Consider the following 27,103-nt stretch of genomic DNA (forward strand, 5'->3'; position numbering starts at 1 on the left):
TAAAATACAATTTATACTTAAAAATTAGCAAGTTGAAATGTTACGTAAAGCTAACAAGAAATGTATGTCTTCTTTGATAATGAGTGAACTGAGGCTTTGCACAATTGCAGAGAGCAACATTGGACTGGGAGCTGGGAGGTAGGGTTCCAGACCCCTTCATGACACACATTCTCGTTGACACTTGAAAGGTCTCCTGTTGTTCATTCTGAGCCTCCATGTGTGTTCAACATTTTATAACAGTCTCTGGCCATAAGCGGCAGCATCAGCCATTCAGGGGCCTTCTACAAAGCCCCTCATCTCTGTCACTCTGCTACCCCTAAATGTTCTCTTCCTTCTCCCTCATCTCATTTTCCCTCAAGTCTACATTTTCTGCTCCCAATGTTTTCGTTGACCTTTCTGTCCACAAGTCCATCTTGTCTATCTGAAGTAGAGCAGCCCTCTGGAAAGTGGGATTTAGAGATGGTTACAGAGAAAGCATTCATTATATAGAATTCACTGTACCTAGATGAACAGTGCTATGGACCATTTGCTATAATGAATAATTTTTAAAGTAGATTCATTGTATTCTCATGGAATCATGACCAAAACTCTTTATTATGAAAAAAACATTCATTTTTAAGGTTAAAAAGTTTACAAATCTAGGGGTCGGCCGGGTGGCGCAAGCGGTTAAGTGCGCACACTCCGCTGTGGCGGCCCAGGGTTCACCGGTTCGGATCCTGGGCGCGCCCTGACGCACCGCTTGTTAAGCCATGCTGTGGCAGCATCCCATATAAAGTAGAGGAAGATGGGCACAGATGTTAGCCCAGGGCCAGACTTCCTCAGTAAAAAAAAAAAGGGGAGGATTGGCATCGGATGTTAGCTCAGGGCTGGTCTTCCTCACAAAAAAAAAAAAAAAGTTTACAAATCTATAATAAGTAATTGGATTGATGAGTCAGCCACTGAACATATAAATGGGAAGAAACATGACTCAGTGAAGGTCTAAAATGTGTACATTTATATACCATACATATATACGGTCAGTCATATCTCACAAACATAGGCCCATCTATATTCGAGTTTCTGGTTCCTTGAAAGACACAGGTGAAATGAACAGTACTCAACCACCATATATGTTAAGTGTGGCATTTCTCCATGACAGATTCTTTAGTTTTGCAAATGGTTTGGTTTAGTAAAGTGATGAGCAGGCAGGGTATTTCATGTGGCTGACTGTAACCGAAACTCTACTAGAGTGCTTAATCAAATATGGGTTTTTCCTCATAAAACAAACAGCACAATTTGGAGTTAGTCCAGGTTGCATGATGATATAAATGTCCCAGGCTCTTTCTTGCTTTTATTTTTAGGGCTACAAAATGGTTGCTCCACTTCCATTCTCCCATCCATTTTCTAGGCAGGAAGAATAAGAGGAAAATCATAAGGAAGAAGGAGGTAGCATTTGTTACAAGAAAACAAAACTTTCCCAGAAATTTTCCATTTACAACTTTTACTTACATCTCAGTGGCAGAAACTGTATCAGATAGTCTGTGTATTGCGTATAGTTCTTCAACTGGGTACACTGTCATCTTAAACAAAATCTAAGTCCCATTAATGAAGGAGGAAGACCAGATTTGGGGTAGGCAACTTATACAGAGCTCCTGCCCCAGGCCCATAGAACATGGTTTTATGGAGCTCACAGTCTAGTAGACCACACATAGGTAATGGACAGATGCAACCCAGGTATTATATGCTTTGATGAAATTATAATGCAGGGTGCTATGCAGACTCCAGAATGGGATAAGATCTAGAGTCCATTTCCTGAATTTAGCACACATTAAGGCATATATACTCAGCTGACGGACACAGTGCTTCTTGACCTGTGAGGACTACACTTGCTGGTGACTAACTCCTCAAGCTAAGGAGCCAATCATACCTACTTCCACGTTACTCCTTTGACAGCACTTTGGTTTCATGTAAAGCTACTAGGGCAGTCCATGGATTTATTGCCCTTGTATTCCTTCTCCTGGGTATCACTGCTTCCAAGATCTGCAGGTCTACAGAAATCATATGTATTAGTTAGCATGCAAATTCAGCCACATGCAACAGAGAATAGAGATTTTAAACAAAATAGAAGTTTCTCTTTCATATAACAATGGTCTAGGAATATGGTCTAGGAATATGGCAGTTCTTCTCCATGAAATCACGTAGGGACCCACATTTCTATCTTATTGCTCCATCAAACGTAGAGAGGCCACCTATCTGCGTGGTACAAAATCATCCATCTTCCAAGCAGCAGGATGAAGGAATGGGGTGAAGAAGAGCTTGCTTCCTATCTTTAAGAACCAACAGAAAGGTTGTACATATTTATTCTCTTATCCCATTGGTTGGAACTTAATCACATGGCCACACATAATGCTAAAGGAGGCTAGGAAACGTAACCTTTATTTTGAGGTGCTATGTCGCTAGCTAAAAATTGAGGTTTCTATTAACATGAGAGAAAGGAGAACATTGAGAGCACTGGGAAACAACCAAGTCTTTATCATACTCAATTACAAAGCACAAGGGCTCAGGGATTTCCAATGGTATGGTCCCATAATTATTGTTTCAATTACTTATTGCCACATAACAAACTATGCCAAAATTTGGTGGCTTAAAACGATTTATTATTTCTAATGATTTTGTGTGTCAGAACGTGGGCAGGGTCATTCTTCTGTTCTATGGGAGTTGCCTGGGGTCACACAGAGCTGACCTCTGGGCTGGGCTGGAAGTTCCAAGATGGCATTACTCACATGTCTGGCACCTTGGTGCTCCACCACGTGGCTTCTCTTTTTCCCTCATGTGGCTTCAAATAATTCATTAGATTAGTCCAAGCTTCTTTACAGCATAGTGGCTGGCTTCCCCAAGCTGCCAAAGCTCTTAAAGTCTAGGCCAAGAGCTGGCACAACACTTCCACCACATTCTTTTAGTCCAGGGAAGTCATAAGGCCAGCCCAGATTCAGGGGAAGGATTAATAGCTCCAATTCTTGATGGATGGAGAGGCATGCACACATAGGGAGGGAAGGAATTGATGGTGAAGACTGTCTGCCACTTCTTGAAGACTACCTACCACACTCACCAAGCATAATTTAGAATTTTCATTCTTCCTGTCTCTCCTTTCCCCACCCACAATTGTAACAGGCAGAAGGTAGAGGAGAGTTGGTCCTTAAGCAATTCCCCACTGTTTTCATTAAACAAGTTTCATTATTACTAAGAAAAGTCAATTCTTTTAAAGCTTCCATTATGAGAGGCATTGGTTTATTTAAGCAATCCTTCTCATCTAAATAGCCCTTATAGCTATGCATTTAACATATATTAGGAAAAAATGGTTAAAGTATCAAAATCATATTTCATAAATATTGCTATGACAAGACTAAAAATAAAATAAAAATCTAGTAGTAAGTCTAGTAGAAAAGCCCAGCTCTGCCATTTTGGACAGTTCCATTCACTCTCCAACCCCATAGCTTTGTGCTTCACACCACTCAACATTCCTTGGGTAGAGGAAAGATCGGCCTGCCCCTGGACTCCTTGAAAGGCCCCATCATAGGGGAGGGAATGACAGGGCCCTTTTGTTCTGCAATGGCTGGAAAATTCTTTCCCTTTGATACCTGTGTGGTATCTATGAGCAATTCCTCATCAAATAGGCAGAGTCAGTAGGCTGGCCTTAGTCGGCTGAGCCTCCTTCCTTTCTTAGCCAAGTATTGGAAGAGATCAAGCGGTCCTCAAGTTGAACTCCACTCGCACCTTCACAGAGCTGACCCCTGGTTCTGACAGACATTCCAGCCACAACTTTTAGCTACTATGTACACAGACCATTGGTACCCTTTGGGGGTGGAGGTGGGTCACACGTGGGGTTGAAATTTTAGAGTCTGATCATATATACGGACCCTATTCTTGAGGAAAAAATGTGCATATACGGACTCAAAGCATTTACTATACAACCTAGGGAATTCACAGCCCCCTGCCATCCCCTAAAGTCTATCCTTGAAACCCAGGTTAAAGCCCCTAATTTTAAGGGAGGAATAAACTATCAATCTCTAAGCCTTGCAGCCAGGGCCTGCAAGGCTCCCAAAAAGAGGAATAGCTCAGGCCAAGCCAGTCCACAGAACCAAGCTTACTAACAGTTCCAACCACTCACTGTGCTAAGTACTTTTGGCTGCTTCCTTCAGCCTTGATAACTGCCCACTGCCTTTATTGTTGATCCTTCCTCAGCATGCTACAGACATCTGAGCCACATTTGAGTCTCCTAAATTACTCATTCAAAACACTGGCCATGTCATGTCACATCGACCTCTGAAATGAGTCATTTCCTTTTTCTGGCCTTGTTCATCTTTTCTAGGCTTGATGCAACATTGCCTCCCCAGCCCACTCTTGCAGTGCCTGACACAGGCACACACATACACACACAGACTTGAACACACACTCACCCCTCCATCCCAGTCTTCCTAAAGGTAAATCTGATCACATCATTCTCCTCCCTAAAACTTCCCTACCTCCTCAGACTGGCCCTCACACAATCAATCCTGCTCATTGTTACTTTATCCAATCCTTCCACAATCTCATGCCAACATGTCAACGCAAGCACTCAATCGCCCAGCTACTTAGAACTAGCTTTGGGGCCAGCCCCGTGGCGTAGTGGTTAAGTGCACGTGCTCCACTGCTGGCAGCCCGGGTTTGGAACCCCGGGCACACACCGACGCACCACTTGTCAGGCCGTGCTGTGGCAGTGTCCCACATAAAGTGGAGGAAGATCAGCATGGATGTTAGCTCAGGGCTGATCTTCCTCACACACGCACACAAAAAAGAACTAGCTTTAATCCATGAGAAACCCATTCAACTCTAAGTCTCTGGATCTTTGCTACCATTATTCCTTGTTGATGTTCTATCCTTCAAGATCTACTTAGGATGTTTCCTTTCACGTGTAAAATCTTCTCTGATCCCCCTCTGCCTTCCTTTTCCCTCTAAAGTGGGTTATTGTTGCTCCTTTCATATTTTGTGCCTCTATCACACTTACTTCATTTGTACTTTTTTTTTTTTAAGGAAGATTGGCCCTATGCTAACATCTGCTGCCAATCTTTCTCTTTTTCTTTTTTCTCCCCAAAGCCCCAGTACATACTTGTATATCATAGTGGTAGAGTTGTAGCTCTTCTATGTGGGACGCCACCTCAGCATGGCTTGATGAGCAGTGAGTAGGTCCGTGCCCAGGATCCGAACCGGCAAACCCCGGGCCACCAAAGCCGAATGCATGAACTTAACTGCTAAGCCGCCACCAGGCCAGCTTCCTATACTGTGGTTTTTATTTTATTTTATTTTTTATGTTCAGGAAGATTCACCCTGAGCTAACATCTGTGCCAATCTTCCTCCACTTTATATGTGGGACGCCTCCACAGCATTGCTGATGAGTGGAGTAGGGCCACGTCTGGGATCGGAACCCGAGAATCCAGGCCACCGAAGCAGAGCGCGTGGAACTTGAACCACTCAGCCACGGGGTTGGCCTTGGTACTGTGGTTTTAAATCCATGTCTGTCTCCCTCATTAAGCTATGAACTCCTTGAGAACAGAGACCATGTCTCGTTCTTTTTAAAATGGTGAGCAACTAGAACAGTGCTTGCCACTATGTTAGCTGAAAGGATGATGACATGAAAAAAGAAGAAAGGCAGCTCATCCCAGCCCTTCCCCATCACCCACTATTACTTCCCTCTCAGCCCCTCTATTAGCCCCTTCTTCTGTGCAATGTGCAATCCCAACCTATTGTAGAGAGCCCTGCTCCTTTCAGCCTCTCATTTCAGCCAAAACCTGGTTGCATGATGACCAACCAACTTCTACTTCCATGGACCAACTTCCATGAAGATACAATCATTCTCACTTGTTCTTTCTCTGCATCAAACCTCTTTTCATCTTTTCATTGCTCTGCCATCTCCTGGATTCAAAATAGTGTCCTTTCTCTGCACCCCTACATCACCCAATACTTAACTCTTTTTAGCACTTCATATTACATTTCATTGACTTTTATTTATCTGTTACCTCAATAAACCATGGTCCTCTTGAAAGGAAAAATAATATCTAATTTACTCAGGACCTCCAATGACTTGCACAGGTCTTACTGCTCAATAATTTTCTTTTGAGACTTGTTTAAGTACCCATTGAATTTTTCTGTTTCCTCTGTGAAATCCTGACAAATGGTTGATCATTCAGACACACTTGAACACTCACTATGATGGAAAGCTGTTTCCTGTGTTCTATTTTTAGAAGACTTGGTGATGAAATTACTTTTTTTAAACATAAATCTATCTTTGTGACTTCTTTGAAGGGGTCCTATCTTTGGCCTTCAGAATAAGAAGACATAAGTCCAGTCTTTTCTTGCCCTTAGATGTCCCCAAAGGCCTCATTCAAAGTTCCGCTAAACCTGTGCGTCTCAAACCTCACCGATAAAATCATCCTGGGATCTCATTAAAATGCAGATTCTGATTCAGAAGATCTGAGATTCTGCATTTCTAAACAGCTCTTAGGTGGTCCAAAAGTCACACTTTGATTAGCAACACTCTGGTCTAAAACACTTTTGACAGGATAGGACTTCCAGTCTCCTCACCATCTAGATCTTTCTTCTAGATAAGGTTGAGCTTGCCAAAGACCTCTTTCAAGTGTAGTAAAAAGGTGGTTCAATGTGAAGAGTACTGGGTTTCAAAGCAGAACACCAGGACTTCAGTCCAAGCTCTGGCTACCACCAACTATGCGACATTGAGTAAATCCGAGAAATTAACCTTTCAGTTTCAGTTTTCTTCTCTAAAAAAAAAAAAAATAGGAGACATCCAGTGGCTGTGTCTAGTAGTTGGGAGGATCAGAGGGTCGTGTAACAGTGTGAGGGAGAACATCAGATTTGTGGCTGTGTACCACATATTTGGGAACCATTATTTAACTTCTATTAATGCAGTTTAAGGTTTCACTGGTTCTTTTGCCATTTGCATCAAAAAGGTGCAAACTCAACTATCAAATCCTTACATCTTTAATATTAATTGTCATCCAGTAACACCTACTAGGTGCAAGGCACTGGGCTAGATTTTATACCTATTTTAAGAAATTTTCACAGACACAATTTCTTCCTCAACAGCCAAGGCTGGCTGGATCTTACCTTTTGCCTTTCTGCTCCACGTGTACCCAGGAGGGAAGATGTCCTTCATAAGAGGATATCCTTTCCAGATAAAGTTAGACTTCTCAAAGATCAAAGCATATGAAAAATTGCCCTCCCTGCTCATCCAAAAAGTTAGTGGTCAGATCACAGCAGAGATAGGAGTCCATGATTCTGCTGAAAAAATGTTGATATGACCCTCGGTTTCCTAATTAGCAGAATGACCAGTTTAGACTAAGTCAGTCATTTCCAAACCTTGCTCTGAAAAGCCCTAAGACTTCTTTGGAGATGCCTGAGTCTACAGACCTGGATGGAGGAGGGGAAGGCATTCTCTAACACACGTGTAGGCACACACACTAGCAACTTGGCTTGTATTTGTTTAGCATATTGGGTTCCAAGTAAGATTTATTTGAAGAAATAATCCTCCTCCAGTTCCTCCAAAAATATTTGAAAGCCATTTGCACTGGATAATTGCTAAGGCAACTTATGGCTCATTCATCCTGTGAAAAATCTGCTTGTCTGTAGATTGGCAACTTAGTGAATATTAAAACTCATGATGAGGATTGGGAGATACATGTTATTTTCCTTTCTCTCCCCCAGGCTGACCCTGGGAATCTCTTTCAGTAGACTGGTTCCTGCCAATTTCGAAAGGTAGAATGTTTCGGATAACTTATTTCCGTCAACAAGTAGAGTCCTGCTGGGGATGAACAGGCATGTCCCGCACACAGATCCCAATTTAGCGGGGGAAGCTTGGGTTACTTACCCCAAAAACCCAGAAACAGCATTTGTAAACATTCAATCAGTATTTTGGGGATTTGTGTTCCCACAGGTATCCTACACAAAGAGGTTTCAAATGTTCTCATCTACATCTTTTTTTTTTTTTGGTAGTAAGAACTATTGTATAAGAAAGTTGGAAAAGATTTCTTCTTCTTGATTTTTGGCCTGTGCACAATTTCAATTTTAACAACACTTCTTTGGCCCAAGAAATTCAACTATAAGTTTAACAGAGCTTAATTTTCTAAATTTGGGATTATTTTGCATTTAATGGTTTAGAAAATTGAGTTCTTCAGCATCATCCCCAAATCATCCAGCTCAATTAACCAAGTGTTTATAGGTCTGGCAGTAAGAAGAGCAGATCTGTGTCTAATTTCCGTTCTTAAGAACATGTTCCTAATGTTCATGTGTGTGGAGGTATGTTTTCACCATTAACATATAAATAACCCCAGGGTAGAACCCTGCATTCACAGGATGTTAAAGAATGATTTCCACTATTCCTGGGCAAGGAGAGACAGACACAAAAACAACACAAGCCTACAACTGCATTCTCTAAATTTTAAAAGAGTTTAAAATGATTGTTCTTTCTTAACGAATTCATTCATTTAATGAAAGGGGCTGACCCCACTGTATATCAAGCTCTGATCTGGTGTCTGGGACTCAGGGATGAACAGGCATGTCCCGCACACAGATCCCAATTTAGCGGGGAAACAAGTGAAAGTAGCTGTCTTGAAGGAAAGCAACTTAAATTCCAAAAAGGAGATAAGGTGTCCCCAGTTCACGTCACTATCCTGTGGCTACTTTTTGTTAGTTTCAATTTTTTTTCACTACTAACTGAACTTTAGACTTCATTTGGATATCACCAGTTCTTCCATTCACGTCGTCTTTCCTTTCCAGGATCCAATCCAGGGGTCCACATTGCATTTAGTTGTCCGGTCTCCCAAGTTTCCTCTGATCTGTGACAGTTTCGCAATATTCTATTTGCATAGCCTTGACAGTCTTGAGAAGTACTGGCCCAGTATCTATCCTGTAGAATGCCCCCCATCTGGGTGTGTCTGATGTTTTTCTTATGATTCAAATGGAGTTATGGGTTTGGGGAAAGAAAACCACAGAGCTGATATGCTCTTCTCATCACATCATATTATGGGTTATGAGATGATGCTAACTTCTATCACTTGGTTAAGACAGTGTCTGCTAGGTTTTTCCTCTGTAAAGTTATGACAGTTTCCCCTACTCTATTTTTTGGAACTTAGTCACTAAGTCTAGCCCATCCTCAAGCGGGAAGTGTTAAACTCTACCTCCTAGAGCGAATAATAACACAATTCCAGTTATTATTTGGAATTCTTCTCTAAAGAATATTTGTCTCTTCTCTATTTTATATTTATTCATAAAGTTTATTGTCATTTATTTATATTAGTATAGATTCATGGATATTTTATACTTTGGCTTATAATCCAATCATCCAATACTACGTCACTTATTTTGTTGCTCAAGTCATTCCAGCTTTGGCTATTGGAAGCTAGTTTGATTTATTATTTCCGAAATATCAGTTACGAAGGGTTCCATCTAGGTCAATTCCTTCTAACCGAGATCCACAATGATCTCTAATACCTATACTAACAGTCGTTTCCTGCTTAATCATTGTGGAATTTATTCACTTGAATCTTGTTATCTCAAGAGGTCTGTGCCATGAATTATTGCTTTTGCTCTGATATTGAAGACAGCTACAATCCATTTCAGTACATCAGGTTGTATGTCCAATGGCCCTGGTATTTAACCCGTCAGGTTTAGTTTTTGCAAAGTGATTTGCTGCACTCTAACAATCCGTTTAGCAACACAAAAACAAATATATGACTCTCTTTTCGATGCAGAAAAGCAAAATTTTCGCTAGAAGTGAAATAGTGACCAAGAGGGTTATAAAACTAATAAAAATATAAGGAGATATTTGTATGCTGATACTTCTTCCATAGCACACTGTAAGCTTTTGCAAACATTTTCAGGTAAGCCTGCATATCTGTTATATTTGATGTTTTGTTTATGGCTCATTCACTTCTCTTTCCTGTAGACACCCTCATTATCAACAGGTACCAACATTAACATTTCCTGACCTTTCATAATGCCAATTTCTCGGGAAAAGGTCCGATTGTCAGGAAAAGGTTATCAGTTCTGCTATCATTCTTCACTCCATGTGCCACACCCAAAATGACCATTCACAGTACATGAAACTTCAGGTTTTCTCCATATGAATCCAAGACAGCTGCCCTTCCACACAGGAGGTCTTCAGATACAAAGACTAAATTAAAATATGCTTACATAGTTTATTTTTAAAGTAATTGAAAATACAGTGTAAACATTCATTAAAGATATTGTACCCATTTAGATTAGGAATAACATGAGGTTATTTACACGTTTGTGTATGTATGTGTGTGTGTAGATATATATACACAAAGTGCAGATAAATACAGAAACACTACAAAATAAACAAAAAATTCAATATGATAATTTACTGACATTTTCATATTAGTCATGTTAATAGCTGCAAAGAAATTTCTAGTACTGAAATATATCTAAATATTCAACTTTTATATAAACTATAGTACCTCAAATTTTAATTATATAAATAGGATTCTGAATTAAAAAAACAGTCATCTTCCCTGCCAAACTCCCTAGTTATTTGTAAAGGTTTCAGCTCAGAGTTCGAGAAGACTCTTGCAATCACAGCCCTCAATACGTGGTGCTATCTCAAATTTTAAGCATAAATCATGTGCAGGCAATGTTCTCTGTAAAAGGAGGGGGATGAAGATACAGAGGCAGATATAAAACTGCTAACATGCTGCCATACACGAAGCAATGCACACTTTTAATCTAAGAGGCTAAGTGGATACAAGCCCAAGGTGGGCTGCTCTCAGCTCTGGAAGGGTAAAGACCATGGGAAACACAGCCAAGATGGCAGACGGTACAAAGGGAGAAAGTGGTCATGGTCATTTAATTAGGAGGTGTTGGCACTTTTGGTCCCCACCTCTCTCCAACATTTAAATTCCTCACGTAGCCCTGCACATGAACATCTTGGATGATGGATGATATTTATGTTTGTAATAGTTGTAAATGGCCCCCGCCTTCTGGGACTCCTCAGTAAGTACGCAGACTTCATTTCTCCCTATAGCACAAATAACTCTTCAACCTCTGACCTTGGCATCTCTCTCAGGAGGGCCAGGGAGAGAAGTGAGGACCTGTTGGGCTCCCTAACTCACACAACAGCTTCTAAACATTGGTCTAGAATATGCAGATCAGTTTTCTGCCCAATGGCTTGCTGTGAGTGCTGTCAACATTCTTATTTGAGATTCCTTATTTAAAACAGTGCATGCAGCTGCCCTAAAAAAATGGAAAATCTTATTTATTGACCTGATCCTCTAAAAGTCCATGTCATTCATAAGCCTGAGTCTGTCCAAGGTTACTACACCAAGTAGAACTTGTACATTTGAAGCAGGCAGATATTGGGGACAATGGATGGATACAGTGAACATGTTCAGGAGATGTGAGACTCATTGATAAATACCTGATATAAAGTCTGTGAACCAACAGGAGACAGGTGGGATATAGACCATTTAAAAAGGTTACCCTCATTTGTTCTGATTTTGGAAGGTAACCAAAAAAGGTACAAGGCAGAAGTAAATACCAATTTCTACCTTAAGTGGGAAACCTTTTAGTCAAGAGAAAAATAACTTCTGGACAAGAGTCAAGTCTCTGCTTTTTTTCTTTACCAGGAGATATGATTTTGGGGTCCTACTTGGTGACGTCAGGTCATAATAACAGCTGCAAATTACAAAGGTTTTATAAAACAGATTTTTACAAAATCTGTTCCTATATTGGTCTGCCTCTAACCTAAGTCAACGAAGTATAAATCAAGTTGGGGTTCTAAATGCTAATTAAGGTATCCTGAATACATAACTGATACTGCAAATTGAAGTTGTTTGAAGAAAGGCTCTGAGGGAGGCTCTTCTACACCAGCATCCACGTGAATGACAGCCTCTGCACATCAGACACAGACCTGAAGAATGAGGCTGGGAAGTGAGGAGGTTAGCAGGGTGTTACCTCCATAGGATTACAGTGCTGGGTTTTTTCCTTACAACACAGTGGATTTTTAGAAAGCGTGCCACAATATGTAAAACCAATTATCATAGAATAAGAATAAAAGTCATTATGTATCTTTATTTTTCCTATTTGAGAACCTCGATAGTTTGGGATTGCAAGGTACATTTTTTTCTCCACCATCCCTGAAAGAGCCAGCAAAGGAGCCATTGTTGAGAAACCTGGTTACGCTTATTCACACTACAGAGCACAGAGAGCCAATACAACTAGCAAAACCACTCACATCACACAAGGAGAAATGGTACTTCCTCATACTTCATGGATTTCAAAGGAACCCAAGGATTATTTTACTTTGCAGACATTTACACATAACACAACAGAAAAAGCCTTCGGTTGACTAACTAGTTAGTATAAACTTGGTGGAGTTATGGCACAAAACAGTCACCTGCTAAATACATAGATGCTTTGTACTCGGGATAATTTTACACAGCACACGAGATGACTGACTTAGACTCTCAATCTCATCCTCAGGCTGATTATACTGTCTGCAGTGATTAGGGTGCCCATACTGTGTGTTCGAAGGTATGGGTGTGGCAATTCTAACATATTTTCATGTCGTCTCTGAAAAGCCAAGTTTTCATTATTGAAATGCTTTTACAATTCTGAATGTGATCCTCTTCCAATGGCTGGCACTACCTTCTTGTGTAATTAATATTTCACGCAATTTAGAGCACGTCTTGATTTTCTCAATGCTCATAAATATCATATTTGTAGGAAACTTATTTCTAGAGAAAAGCAGCTTTAGTCAGTCTCCAGTATATAGCCATGACTTGCTTACACATGCAATCAATATGAAGAAAAAAGGACCATTCTCACAAATGTATAGGATTAAAACTTCAAACCAAAGCACAATGTAAACAAGCACTTTTGTAGCTTGTTTCAAAAAAGAGACCACAGCCAGTGCTGCCAAAACATATGCCTCACTGTAAGAAAGGAGAGCTGGGCTTCACACCCATGTCCTCCACAGCAAAAGCTTTAATTCCTCACCAATCATCAGTGGAATTAGCTCACAGATAACTCAAAGGCAGGAACACTCTGGTCTGTGTTAAAATAAAATGAAGGTTGAGCCTTCTTTATGCAGCAGCAAGTAAAATAGGATTCTGAATCTCTTTTTGGAGTCAAGTTGGTCTTTGAAAGAAAATCAATTTGCCTTAAGAGGTTCTAATCTAGTAGGATGCCAGATGATGGCAAGGGTGCTTAAACTGACGGTTTTACATAGACTAAAGGACTGGTACATTGGAATGACTACCTTCTGTTCCAGCAGAGGGTAGTCAGGGCGTCAGCAATGCTATTATCACTACTAAGGGCCACCAAGGATCTAGAGACCAAGAAGCTCTAGCAATACCTGATTATAGTGTGCAAAGATCACCAGCAAGAGATAAAAGAAAAAGACAAACTTTTATCAGATTTTTTCTTTATATTACTAATTTTTATAACATTAAATATTTTTCATCTCTTTATTTTAGTACACTGATATTTATTTTTGGTTGTGACTCTGCCTACTTTTTCTCTTTATTTTAAAATTCTAATCCATTATTCCATTTTTAATTTTAAAAGCACAAATGCTCCAAGGCATAGTTGTGTGTGTATGTGTGCACATATAATTTAATCTATTAACTCTAGAAATATTAATTTAAAGAGAGATTGTGATTACAGATTATAATATCACATAAAAAGAGTTGTCTAGAGTCAAAACCTGAGTATCTATACAGTGGAGAACTCGGAAGTAACAAGCAAAATATTCTGGCCAAGTGGGCCAGCGCTGTGGCCATCAATGGTAGGTAACCAGCCTTTTGGAATCTTGAGAAGAAAGGCTCTTTGCCACATGCAGATATTTATAGAAATAATACAGTAGAATTATTGAAAGAGAAGTAATAGAAAAAAAGGTTGATGCATGACCAGATGTTGATGGTCTATATAAATGGGGAGTAAATACCTATTTCTATGCTCTATAAATTCAGTGAAATTCCTAATGAAGGCTGTAAATTAAATGGCATAAAAGAAAATCATGTACAGATTTTATTCCTGCTAAAGGTGATGAAATAATTTCAAACTTTGTGGTTCAAAATAATTTAAGAATCCTGTACCTTTACGTTTAGATTCTGTTTCAACTAAGCACAAACTTAAGAATTTCTCAAAAGCTGAAATTAGATACCAATAAAATACTTTGACACTTTACAGTGTTACAAGTAGAATTTAAGTTGTACGCCTTCATACTGCACTTTTATATTGTGTTTCTATTATTGTAATTACACGTTTATGATACCACTATAATGCTACCAGCAGAGGATATGTGCATATGATTTATCAATATTTATATGTTAATGTAGTAAAATTTCAAAAAAGTTCCGAAGTTATGAAGTAGTTTTACACATCCTCTAAACCAGGGGTCAGCAAACCATGACCCATGAAACAAATCTGGCCTGCTGCCTGTTTTTGTATGGCCCATGAGCTTAAAAACATTGACATTTTTAAATGAAATTTAAAAAGTCAAAGAAGCAGAATATTTTGTGACACATGATAATTATAGGATTTTCAAATTTCAGGGTCCATAAATAAAGTTTTATTGGCACACAGCCACGTTCATTTGTTTATTTATTGTCTATGGCTGCTTTCTGCTACAGTGGCAGAGCTGAGTATTGTGAGGGAGAAGGCAGGGCCTCAAAGTCCCAAATATTTACTATCAGGCCTTAGACAGAAATAGTTTGCTGATCTCCGCTCTAAGCCCTGGAAGGTGTCTGAAACGCTGGATGGAGTGTTTACAGTGGAATCAGTGCATGACTTAATTTGGTTTCATTTACAAATATCATATACATTATTGTTTTTGAATATTATCATCTACTTGGTACACAAATAAAAATAAACTTACATTAAAAAAACTTACTTCCTTGAAATGTTTAGGACCAGCAAAACAATCATATACAAAAGCAGTATATTTTTAAGAAAAAATATTAAATGAACAATTTAAATTACATTTTTAAGCAATGATTTCAAGGTTCCTTAGGGAATGCCAGACAGTAAATCACAGATTTCAAAATCCTTTTAGCAGACTTCTGGTTTCCAAATTTCTGGGGTATGGTACTTAACACAGTACTTGAGATTCTACAATTGTTATGGAAGAGACATTATGGAGAGTTACTTATCTAAAAAAAAAAAAAAAAAAAAAAAAAAGGCAAGATTTTTAAATAAGAAACCCGCCAAAAAATAAAAAGAATGGCAAACAATTTAAACACTTTTTTTTCTTTTCCATTAATAGGGAGCTACATAGTCTGCTGGTGTAGAACATGATAGAAATTGACCGTTTTCATTTAGTGGGCTGATCCCCATATCTGTGTCAGATACAATCATAGCACTTATTATTTGTTACCATGGATACCATGAAGATACTGCCATCCACTAAACAGTATTAGAGGAAGACAACATAATTTTCTGGGACTAGTCCTGTTTTGCCTTCATAAGTTGCCTTCAACCATCCTGGTTCCACTGATGGGTACACTGGCAAAAAAAAAATAAAAAGCAAATGTCACTCAATCAACATTAGCTTCAAATAATTATATATACAAATGGGTAAAAATCCACATCAGATTGCATGCGTACACTCAAGTTGCCAAAACAACGTCACAGCACCTTTAAAGTTTCCTTTGCATTTACGTAATCATCTCCCTCTCCCCCTCCCTCCCTCTTTCTCACAGGTGGAAACTGGGCTCCACAGGGATGCGATGCATTCACTCGTGCAGGTTACAAGAGACAGGGCTTGGACCAGATTCTGAGTCTCCTGGCTTCTACTTTCTATTGTTACCACTACACTATTCCTTCATCCTCCCCATGATGATAAACTTAAGGGAAGGGAACGGGTGTATTTACCGTTAGAAAATATCGCCCCCTGTGGGAAGGAGAGCTCGTGGCTGTGCTCTGCTTTACAGGAGTACATGGCTTTGGCTTGGCTGAAAGAGCAAAAGACGATTTTTAAAACCGTAACACTCAAAACTTGAGTACACTTATACTTCAAAGTAGTCAAAAAAATATTAGTTTTTTAGTTGTAAATGGAGTATAGTATAAATAAAGTGCACGTGTAAGTGTGCATAAGTGCATTTTTCACAAACTGAACACACTTGTGTAACTAAACATTGACAGCACAGCAAAAGTCCTTCTTGTGTTTCCAGGCATTGCTCCCAAGGGTAACCACCTGGCTTATAACGAACAGCATAAGTTGGTTTTAAAGAATGCTATTTATTTCATTGTTAGTAAGCTGCTGAATGGCTATTTTCACAGCTATATAGAGGTTCACAGGTACCCTAGAGCTTTTTTTCTTCGCCACTTTCATTTCAGACTACCAGAGGTGAGATCCAAAAACTAAAAGGTCTACAGGGTATGGTAAATAAGTTAAGTCGGCATGACATAAAAAAAACAACAGGATAAGTTGATGATAAATGGCAACCAGCAACAGCCTCATTGTCAGGGAGACGATGGGGACAGATGGAGGCTTTGCAAACCAAAGAGTATACCCATCTCCTAAAACAGGAAGCCAACATTCAGCTCTCAACATCTGTTACCATATGGGAATTCAGGCTCTATGTTGGTTTTTTAAGATAGGTCAGAATTTCAGAATTTTATAAGAGATCTATTTAAAAACATTCAAGCCACTGAAACACTGAAAAAGCATCAATTGAGGCTGCTAATCAAGTCACTAGTCAAGGCACCTTTACTCTGCAATGCCCAACTACCCTGGTAAAACGTGCAACTCATCCTGAACCCACCTACTTCTCACCATCTCTACCACAACCAGGGTCCAAGCCAAAATCATTTCTGGCATGACTCACTGAATGGCTTTCCTAATTTCCTAGATCCTCTAGGCTTCCTCTTTCATCCCCTTGCAATCCATTCTATATACAGCAGCCAGAGGACAGTTTGAAAAGGTTCTGATGATCACATTTTTTCCCTGAAAACAATCCTTCAACTGGTTTCCAACTCTAGCCTCCTGACTGTGCACAATCACATGCCTGTCTCGCCTGCATCTTCCGTACCTGCCTCTGCTCATTTACTCTACTCCAGTCACACTGGCCCTCTTCCTCCTCCAACATGCCAAACTCATTCTCACTTCAAGGCTAGCTGGGCCTCGCCCTGAGATGTTTTCCTCTTGATCCTCGTACGGCTATGCATTTCTAGTTCACCTTAAATTTCCTGAGTTTCACTGAAGACCAGGTCTTCCCTGACCACAACACACTAAAATAGCTACCTGGGCAACTTATATTCTCCCATTTTAAGTCTGCATGGTATTCTGTTGTTATTGTTGATATTTCTGTTATCTTTTCCCCCAGTTAGAATGTAAACTCCATGAACAATGCCTGATGCTTAGTAGTAAATCGGTAAACATTTGCTGAATGAGTGAAAAAAAGGGAAGATGCTCTGGGCTCTTTTTCTACGTGATGAGTCTTTTTAAAGATTCAAAGCACCTTGTTTTTCCTTCTTGAGGTCCCAGTACTTTATCTGCAAAGAAGCACCAGCAGTATTTGCCATCTGCAGTTCTCTCAAAGCAGCAGTGTCATATTATGATTTCATTTCCCTGTTGCAGCTAGACCCTGGGTCTTATCTCTACACTTCCAGAATGAGGCTAGGTCCCAAAGGAATCCTGACAAAAAACAAAGCTGGAGGTATCACACTTCCTGATTTCAAAATACAGCACAAAGCTATAGTAATCAAAACAGCATGGTATTGGCAAAAAAACAAACACACAGATCAATGGAACAATTGAGAGCCCAGAAATAAACCCACACATCTATGGACAGCTAATTTTTGACAAGGGAGCCAAGAATATACAATGGAGAAAGGAAAGTCTCTTTAATAAATGGCGTTGGGAAAACTGGACAGCCACATGCAAAAGAATAAAAGTAGACCATTATCTTACACCATACACAAAATTAACTCAAAACAGATTAAAGACTTGAATGTAAGACGTGAAACCATGAAACTTTTAAAAGAAAACAGCAGGCAATACCTTCTTCGACATCAGTCTTAGGAGCGTATTTTCAAGTACCGTGTCTGACTGGGCAAGGGAAACAATAGAAAAAATAAACCAATGGGACTACATCAAACTAAAAAGCTTCTGCACAGAAAAGGAAACCATCAACAAAATGAAGAGACAACCTAACAACTGGGAGAAGATATTTGCAAACCATATATCTGATAAGGGGTTAATCTCCAAAATATATAAAGAACTCATACATCTCAACAACAAAAAAACTAACAACCCAATTTAAAAAATGGGCAAAAGACCTAAACAGATATTTCTCTAAAGAAGATATACAGATGGCCAACAGGCACATGAAAAGATGTTCAACATCACTAATCATCAAGGAAATGCAAATCAAAACTACAATGAGATATCACCTCATGCCCGTCAGAAAGGCTATAATTAACAAGACAGGAAATAAGTGTTGGAGAGGATGCGGAGAAATGTGAACTCTCATACACTGCTGGTGGGAGTGCAAACTAGTGCAGCCACTATGGAAAACAGTATGGAGATTCCTCAAAAACTTAAGAACACAACTGCCATACGATCCAGTTATTCCACTGCTGGGTATTTATCCAAAGGACATGAAAACATGAATGCGTAAAGATATATGCACCCCTATGTTCACTGCAGCATTATTCACAATAGCCAAGACTTGGAAGCAACCTAGGTGCCCATTCAGGGATGAATGGATAAAGAAGATGTGGTATATATACACACAATGAACTACTACTCAGCCATAAAAAAACGATGAAATCTGGCCATTTGAGACAACATGGATGGACCTTGAGGGAATTATGCTAAGAAAAATAAGTCAGAGGGAGAAAGTCAAATAGTGCATGATCTCACTCGTAAATAGAAGAAACAAACAATAACAAACACATAGAGACAGAGACTGGATTGGTGGTTACCAGAGGGGAAGTGGGGAGGGAGGAGGGCAAAAGGGGTGATTCACCACATGTGTATGGTCGTGGATTGTAATTAGTATTTGGGTGGTGAACACAATGTAATCTACACAGAAATCAAAATATGATGATGTACAGCCGGAATTTATATAATGTTATAAACCAATGTTATCACAATAAAAAAATTAAAAAAAAAAAGGAATGAGGCTAGGTCATTCAAACCTAATGGCTATCTGAAGATTGGAAAGCTTATAGAAGAAAATTATGGCCCTTGTCCCCAGAGTCTATTTCATAGGAGGTGAGTCTTAGGCTGTACTTTGAGACAGTTTGCTAGGAGAACCTGTAGCAGGCAGGTTTACGAATGACTACTAGCCCACACAGCACTACTTCCCAATGAAACATGATTTAAGGAAGAATTAAGGAAGTGGAGGTACCCAGATAAGAACAGAGCTTTACATTAAAGAAGAGCCACGTGCGTGTGTGCGCACGTGCACACGAATGTGTGCATGTGGGTGTGTGGGTTGACATGGGTAGGGGGTGGAGGGAGAGGATACTACCAAGTTATGAAGACTTCTAAGAATCAGACTATGGCAATCTTAAATAGAAAGAATATTAGTTTTTCCTATAAATATTCTAGTCAAGCAAAATCCTTTGATCTGATATAATCTGGTATAATTTGATGTGCTATAACATGATCTGATATCTGATATAATTGAGGGTTGCAGAGCATTTCTCTAAAACTATGTCAAGATTTTTCAAAAAAATAAAATTTTCTAACAGCAACAATTTCCTCTGATAATATCTTATTGCTTTGAATCATTAAAATAAATTAAGAGATGCATAAAGAAACAATTTCCAGAGTTATAGAATTAAAATATAATAATCCTGGCAATCATGTAATTTTTGGAATTACACTTTAAAATGCAACCAAACTATTTTTGCTAACATTTCAGACATGAATTTTCTCCTTATAGTACTTTATGGGATTGGATGGTGGGGAGAGGCATACAGAATAATTATATCACTAAATAAATGGATATTGTTAAATGTGTCAAAAATACACAGCACAAAATAATATCTGTCATGACTTTTCAATTATCTGTGCATATAACTAGACAGGTACATTTTTCTTTTGCTGAGATCTGTAACTACAGGTGTTAACTCAGCAGAGAGCTTTGATGATTTAATGTAGACTCTATGACAGTGAAGTTTTCTCTCCAGGTGCTAATGCTTCTTCTTTTACTGCCCTGGTGTATTGAAGAAGATGTGAAAATAACACTATCACCTATTGAGTCTCTCTTCAGAAGATTCTAATATCTTTTGAAGAGGATTTTGAAAATCCTGCTTCTCATTGCATGGGAGAGTAAAGTAATGACACTCACCGTCCTGAAAGCCGTTTCTTCCCTTATCATGTGGAAGGTGATCTGTTCAAAAGCCCCATGCCTAATTCTAAACACTGTCTGATGCTGATGAGTAGACTTACAAAGGTTTGATAGGGTCAGTGTGCAAAATTCGAAATGCTTATCTTAATCATAAGCAAAATAAAAAATTCACCAAATCAAAATTGATACAATGTTTTCTGGAGGGCCACTTAACAATGACACACTGACACACTCACTGACACACACACCCCCACACATTTTGTATGCTGAGAATTTCACTTCTGAAGGGAGTAGGAATGCACACAGATATAGTTACAAAGATGCCAGAGAAGTAACAAATAGAAAAGCTAAAAACAAAGAAAAATTCACAACATTCTAAGTGTTCACCAGAGGAGGATATAATAAAATACACCAATCCAATGAAGTATTAGGCAGCTACTACAAATAACGCTGTAGAATAACTCAAGACATGAAACAATGTTAGCATGTAAGGCAAAAATTTAACAGACAAATTTGTCCTTGGCAAGACCCCTAAATTGCCCATGACAATTTGCAATAAACACTGCATTTGCTTCTTGGTCACTGGTTGGGGATTTCTTAAAATTAGTCACATGTTCCTTTCTTAGGTTTTTGTCAACAAATACTGGCTGTTTCTGGCTTGGATGTCTGAGAGAGTACTGGATGCCTCAACGCTAAAAAACTCCCATGGGAACTTGTAGAGTTAAAGCTGCTCACGTCAAAGGCACATATATTGCAATTCCATTGAAAATGATGTGAAAAATAACAGTCTTTTTAGGTTAAAAATGTGTATTTTATCGATTAACCCAACAGTTTTGTGGAGCATCTACTCTGTGTTGAGCATTATGGTAGGAATAATACAGTGAACACCACCTTCAGGGTTCCTTCTCTGTGTTTATCACAGAGGAGTGGTTCTCAAAGTACGGTCAAGGGGAACCTGGATGCAGGGGTAGGTGGGACCCTCAGAGGACACTGCTCTGCTAGCTAATGGAATGTATATAAGAATTCATTTATTTCCTATTATGTCAGATATTATAGAGATCTGAAAAAATGTAAAATAATGCAATTTTCTTTGTTTTAGAAAATATTTTTCCTAAAATTTATGTTATTTATGCTAATATATAATGGGTTTTTTCAAAAAATGTTTTTGTGTTAATGGTGCTTTGGTGGGATAAGGGAGGACAGATGTCAGTTCCAGAGTTCTCAGCAGTCACCACCATTAAGGGATGGAAGCTGTGTGCAGCATGTCAAGTGCATGGCAACAGCAGAGGAGCGGGCTTCCATGTGGTCTGGCTTAGGGGCAGATGCAAACCAACTCCTTTTGTTTTAAACACATTAGAAATATGGTCTTTGGAAGAGGGAAGAGGTGGCGAGGGTACTCTCTGTCGCGACTTGGGGAAGGCACACAAACCATCTGACTTGGTTTTATAGAAAAGGGTGAACCCCAAATGCTGGAGGACTTGGGTCATATAGTGAGTTTGGATTTTGCAAGCAAACTTCGATATTTCCTTGATCCATCTTCTATATGAAGAAACGAAGGCCTAGAGAAATTAAAGTTATGGCAGAGTCAGGCTACAATCTACATCTCCTGATTGCTGGTCTAGTGCATTTCTGGCGACTCCAATTCAATATCATCTATAAAGTCTCTTAAGATAATATCACTGATAAAAGTCACTTCTATTATTGATAATTGTTAACTGTTAATAAGAGTAAATAATTACAACTGTGTCTTCTATCAAAAATGTTGCTATTATCACCTTTTAGTTGCATGAGCTTATTCTTATTTTAAATAATTCATAAATTTTTTAATTTCTCAGTTTAAATTTCTAATTACAGTAAATATCAATAGATATAACCCACATAAACAAAAGCTCTCTGGAGATCCTCAATGATTTTTTAAGTGTATAAAGGCGTTCTGAGACCAAAAAGTTTGAGAACCACTGTCACAGATGAGATGAGATGGCTGTGCACCAGAATATTAATAGTGGTTATCTTCAGGTGATGAAATTGGAGGTGGTTTTTATTCACTTCTTTAGTTTGCTAGTATTCTCTACATTCTCTAAAAGAAGAAAAAATTAAGTTACTTTTAAAAAATAATGGCTTCTTTTTTCTTTCTTACAGGTGTCACAGCACTTTACCTTATGTGTGCCTTTCATGTGTCACTGTGCTCTGAACCAGTGACTTACAGCCTTCTTAAAACTCAAACTGATTGGACAAGAAGACTTTGTTGAGCTTTGTTTTGGTGCTTTGTAATAATAACCAAAATACTGGTTTTAAATTATGATAATAGAAATATTTGATTGCTTATAATAAGCCAGGCACTCAATTCTCACTTATTTCTCAAGCACTTAATTCTCAAATCAACCTTCAGAAGATATATGTCTAGCTTGCCTAAATTATACTATTTTAAAGCAGATTTTCCCCTCTGCCTGAGTACAACTGATTGAGAAGGAGGTGAAAGCTTTACGGGTACTGTTTTCCACAGGCCTTTGTAATGGTGAGACAGAGCCAAGTAACACTTGGCTCTTGAAGACATTTTACAGGTTAAGGAACACAATTACAAATAACCAATGTCTGCTTAGGGCTATGCTAGGCATTCTTCTCTATTCCAGTGGGTCTCAACTTTTTTTTTTTTTTTTTACGTAAGAATCACCTGAGGAGGTTGTCAAAAATGCATCTTCTCCAGTCCTCAGTCTCACATATTCTGGTTTACAGAGTCTGTGGCAAAATTCAAGAATCTTCATTTTAACAAGTCTTGCAGGTAAAGTTCCCTTGCAGAGCGGCCCCTCCCACTCCACTGAACCTGATATCTTCCACATCTCCAGAGATGTCTTAGAGGTTAAACCAGTGACCTCCTCTAATGATCTCCTTGTCTTCTTTGCAGCTCTACCACGTTGACCGTGCCTTCTCCTCCTGATCATTCCTTCACATTCTTCTTTGCCTGACCCTTAAATGAAACCTTTCCCCAAAGACCAATGCTCAGCCACTTTTCCTTTTTCACTCAATAAGCCCCTTGCTGGGTAAACTCACCTTCACCTATGCAGTATAACCGCTATATAGAAGTTTCTCAAAAGGCATCAAACTCCGTGCTATCTCCTGGTTCCAGGTGCACATTTCTTTTTTTTTTTTAATTTTTTGTTTATTGCAGTAACACTGGTTTATAACATTGTAAAAATTTCAGGTGTACATCATAATACTTCTATTTCTGCACAGATTACATCATGTTCACCATCAAAATACTAATTACAACCCATCACCACACACAGGTACCAAATTATCCCTTTCACCCTCCTCCTTCCCCCCTTCCCCTCTGGTAACCACCATTCCAATCTCTGTCCCTATGTGTTTGTTTATTGTTGTTATTATCTACTACTTAATGAAGGAAATCATACGGTATTTGACCTTCTCCCTCTGACTTATTTCACTTTGCATTATACCCTCAATGTCCATCCATGTTGTCACAAATGCCTGGATTTCATCGTTTCTTATGGCTGAGTAGTATTCCATTGTGTATATATAACACATCTTCTTTATCCATTCGTCCCTTGATGGGCACTTAGGTTGCTTCCAAGTCTTGGCTATTGTGAATCCAGGTGCACATTTCTAACTGCCTCTCAGTGTTCCTCAGACTCCTCAAATGTTATGGCCCAAACTTTCCTTCTCTCTCTATGTACTCACAAGCTGAGAGCAGAAGCTAATTTACCATTCTCTCTGACACTCACTCTCAAAGACTTGGAATCTTCTTTACCTGTCTCTCATTCCCAGTATCAAAGCAGTTACCCAACTTGGTCCTACCCATAAAATTCTCCTTATAGCTTTTCATGCTTTTGTTACTACCCTCATTAAGGCCTTTTAAACCTCACCAATTCCATCCTAAATGGTTGAGTGTTCTCTCCCCTTCACAACCTCCTAGAAAAGCCACTTGAATGATCTGTTCAAATGCATGGCTGATTAGATCACCCTTTGATCAATGACTCTCAGAGGTGTTACTTTTCTGTTGCTCAAGGCTATCCACTAAAATCTCCCAATTGGTTTCTTTCCCACACATGGCTGGTCTTCCTACTACCTACTACTGGTTCTTCTACTACCTACTACCAGTTCTATCATTCTTCAAAGTCCAATTCAAGGGTAACCCTGAGTTCCCCAGAAGGAAAGTGAAATAGGCCTTGTAGGAGGTTAGAAAGGGAGATGCCCTCAAGTTCTATCTGTTGTTCAGTTGTATTTAATGGTACAAAAGAGTATCAGGTGACCGCTACGAGTTTAAGAGTGTTCAAATACCATTAATATATTAACTAGAGGCTTGAATATCATAAGTAAGCAATTTCAATAATAAATAGTTATTATTATAGAGACCATCCACAGAGAACTTACCAAGTACTTCAAATACATTACTGTGTACATTTACAACAATTTGATGAAAACAGAATTACAACCTTCATTTTACAGATAAGGAAGACAGATTTCCTAAACATGTAACTCCAAAGTTACACAATTGGAAGTGGTGGACCAAAAATTTGAATGTAGGTCTGTCTGACTCTGAAAGTCTATCGCGCACCACTGTGTCTGTCACTCGCTGAAAAGTTGCAACATGGTCCACAAGTGCTGTGGGCTGACTGACAGAGAAAGACTGTAACCTTCAGTCTACCATTGAGTGAGCTCTAAGTTTATGCAGACAGCCCATCAGACATTGATTTAAGACTACGTAGAATGTAAAAGCATATTTGGAACGCATAGGTTGATTGTTGAACATCTGAGTATATCTCTATTAGATGACAGTATTGTATTCCAATTTCTTTCATTACTAGTTTGCTTTCTTAAAGCTCTTAAAGGATTATCTCTTTGATTACAGTTCTTAAGTTCTCACTTAAGAGACTGTTTAGAGGTTCCTGATAAAAGGGCTCCATCTAGTGGAGCAATTCAACCATATAGCAAGACAGACAGAAGTAGCAAGGTTAAGTCCCTTACACCAAGGCCTAAAAATGATGACAGTTTCAGAAAAATGTTTGCTCTGACATGCACGATGCCTAGTTTTCACCATACCTTGATAAAAAGGAAGAAGATGAAGATGCTATGGACAGAGGTAAGGTACATGCAAATACTCTGGGGTCTGCTATATAAATGCAAGGCATTGACCATCGTCCTAGTTAAGATACCAAAGTGGCTCTACTCTGTGGAGTTAAAAGCAGTAATACACGAGGGCCCTGGCTAGGCTTTGGAAAAAAACAGGGATTACAGATCACTGTTATCCCTAGTAACCACCACAAGCCAAATATTGTGTAGGGTTTTAAATGCCTGCTGAAAAAGTCCAAATACTTCTATAACGTCGATAAAAATTCCATGGTTGAATAACTTTTAAAAGAACTACACACCAATACTTCAATTGTCTGTGATTCCTTTCCTTCAGAGCCTCAATTACCCAGACATGGGAAGCTCAAAATTGCCTTTGTGCATCCAAAGGAAAAACCAAGGTTTGTTCTTCAAGCGCTCTCATTTATATGCTCTTGCAATAACAAGCATGAATTGAATGCCTCCTACCTCTACCAGTTGCTGATGGAAAAAAAAATCAGAAATATCAAAATACTAAGAAATTCCATTATTTTAGACATATTCAAATAAAAAACCAAAGCCCACTGCAGATGTGAAGAATCAATTTGAAATGGGAGAAGAGGAAAGCAGGAACCAAGCAAGCACAATAATAGCAGCAAAATGTAACCACTCATGTCCTTATAACAATGGAGCGGAAGGTAAAATCTAGAAATGCTGAATGAAACACTATACTCAAAAAAGAGAGCCGTCTGGGGCAATTAGCTCTCCAGCACCATAGTGGCCATTAAGAATAAGCATATTTTTCAATGGATGTTCATGAAGCTTCTTCCAGAAAAAGTTCTATAACTTTTAAAAGTCAACAACATACTTTTGAAAATTTTCCACAAACTGACTGTCATCCAAGGAACCTTTGGTGTGCAAAGGATTATGGCAACTTGTGTCTTTTAGAAAACTTGTTTGTTTAGAACTCTTTCTTTGTGAAGATTTTAGCAAATGAGGCATTGCTGTAATAGTCTGAGATGCTAAATGCTGTTTACGGACATGACTTTTCCCCATGAAGAGACAGTGGACATGGATTTGACCATCTGCAGAACCGAGCGGCAGAGCCGTCAAAGATGACCCGCCATGTCAACACAAGGCAACAGTGTCACCACTATTTTTTTTTTTTACTTTGTTTAAGGGTTTTAAGAACTTACCGCCCAGAGGAAACTGGCTTAAGCGAACCAACATTTTCAAATAGCTGGGCTTTAGCTGCCACACTGAAAAATAATTTTAAAACACAAGTTTCATTAAAATCAATCAGAAAATCATTCAGCTCAAAGTGAAATTCAGAGTTATCAGTTGACCCAAACAAAAAGTGATGCGTTAAGAACTGTCCCAAAATTTGACCCGCATTTCAATTGTTTTAAGCTTTCATGTGGAAGAAATTTTTAGATCCAGTCTCCAGCTCACAGAGCGCCAGACTTAATAAACCTACAGCTATCTCCTCTGGGGTTCTTACTGTCCTCATCTTTTCTACCTCAGAAAACTGTGGGAGCAGAAAAAAGGAACATTTTTTCTCCCCACTGGGCTCCTGGCAGCGATGTTACTGACACCCGTGGAGTCACAAGGGAAGAATCAAATCAACATGACAAAAGAAGAACTGTTATTCATTCTGATAGCTAAGACAAAACTAACTCTGAAAT

The 27,103-nt window shown here is 39.0% G+C and overlaps 1 protein-coding gene across 3 annotated transcripts in view; it reads right to left on the reverse strand.

Moving 5' to 3' along the window:
- Positions 1-10,212: 10,212 nt before the first annotated feature.
- The window catches only part of ARHGAP42 (Rho GTPase activating protein 42), a 258,913-nt gene continuing 242,022 nt past the window's right edge, over positions 10,213-27,103 (reverse strand). For all 3 annotated transcript variants that reach the window (XM_058545356.1, XM_058545358.1, XM_058545357.1), the window contains exons 22-24: positions 26,615-26,677; positions 15,922-16,001; positions 10,213-15,552 (exon numbers count right to left, since the gene is read on the reverse strand). In XM_058545356.1, coding sequence (XP_058401339.1) covers positions 15,464-15,552; positions 15,922-16,001; positions 26,615-26,677 — 232 coding nt within the window. In that variant the 3' untranslated portion in view covers positions 10,213-15,463. The remainder of the gene's footprint in view (positions 15,553-15,921; positions 16,002-26,614; positions 26,678-27,103) is intronic.

This window comes from Diceros bicornis, chromosome 7 (assembly GCF_020826845.1).
Source record: "Diceros bicornis minor isolate mBicDic1 chromosome 7, mDicBic1.mat.cur, whole genome shotgun sequence".
Taxonomy (NCBI): domain Eukaryota; kingdom Metazoa; phylum Chordata; class Mammalia; order Perissodactyla; family Rhinocerotidae; genus Diceros; species Diceros bicornis.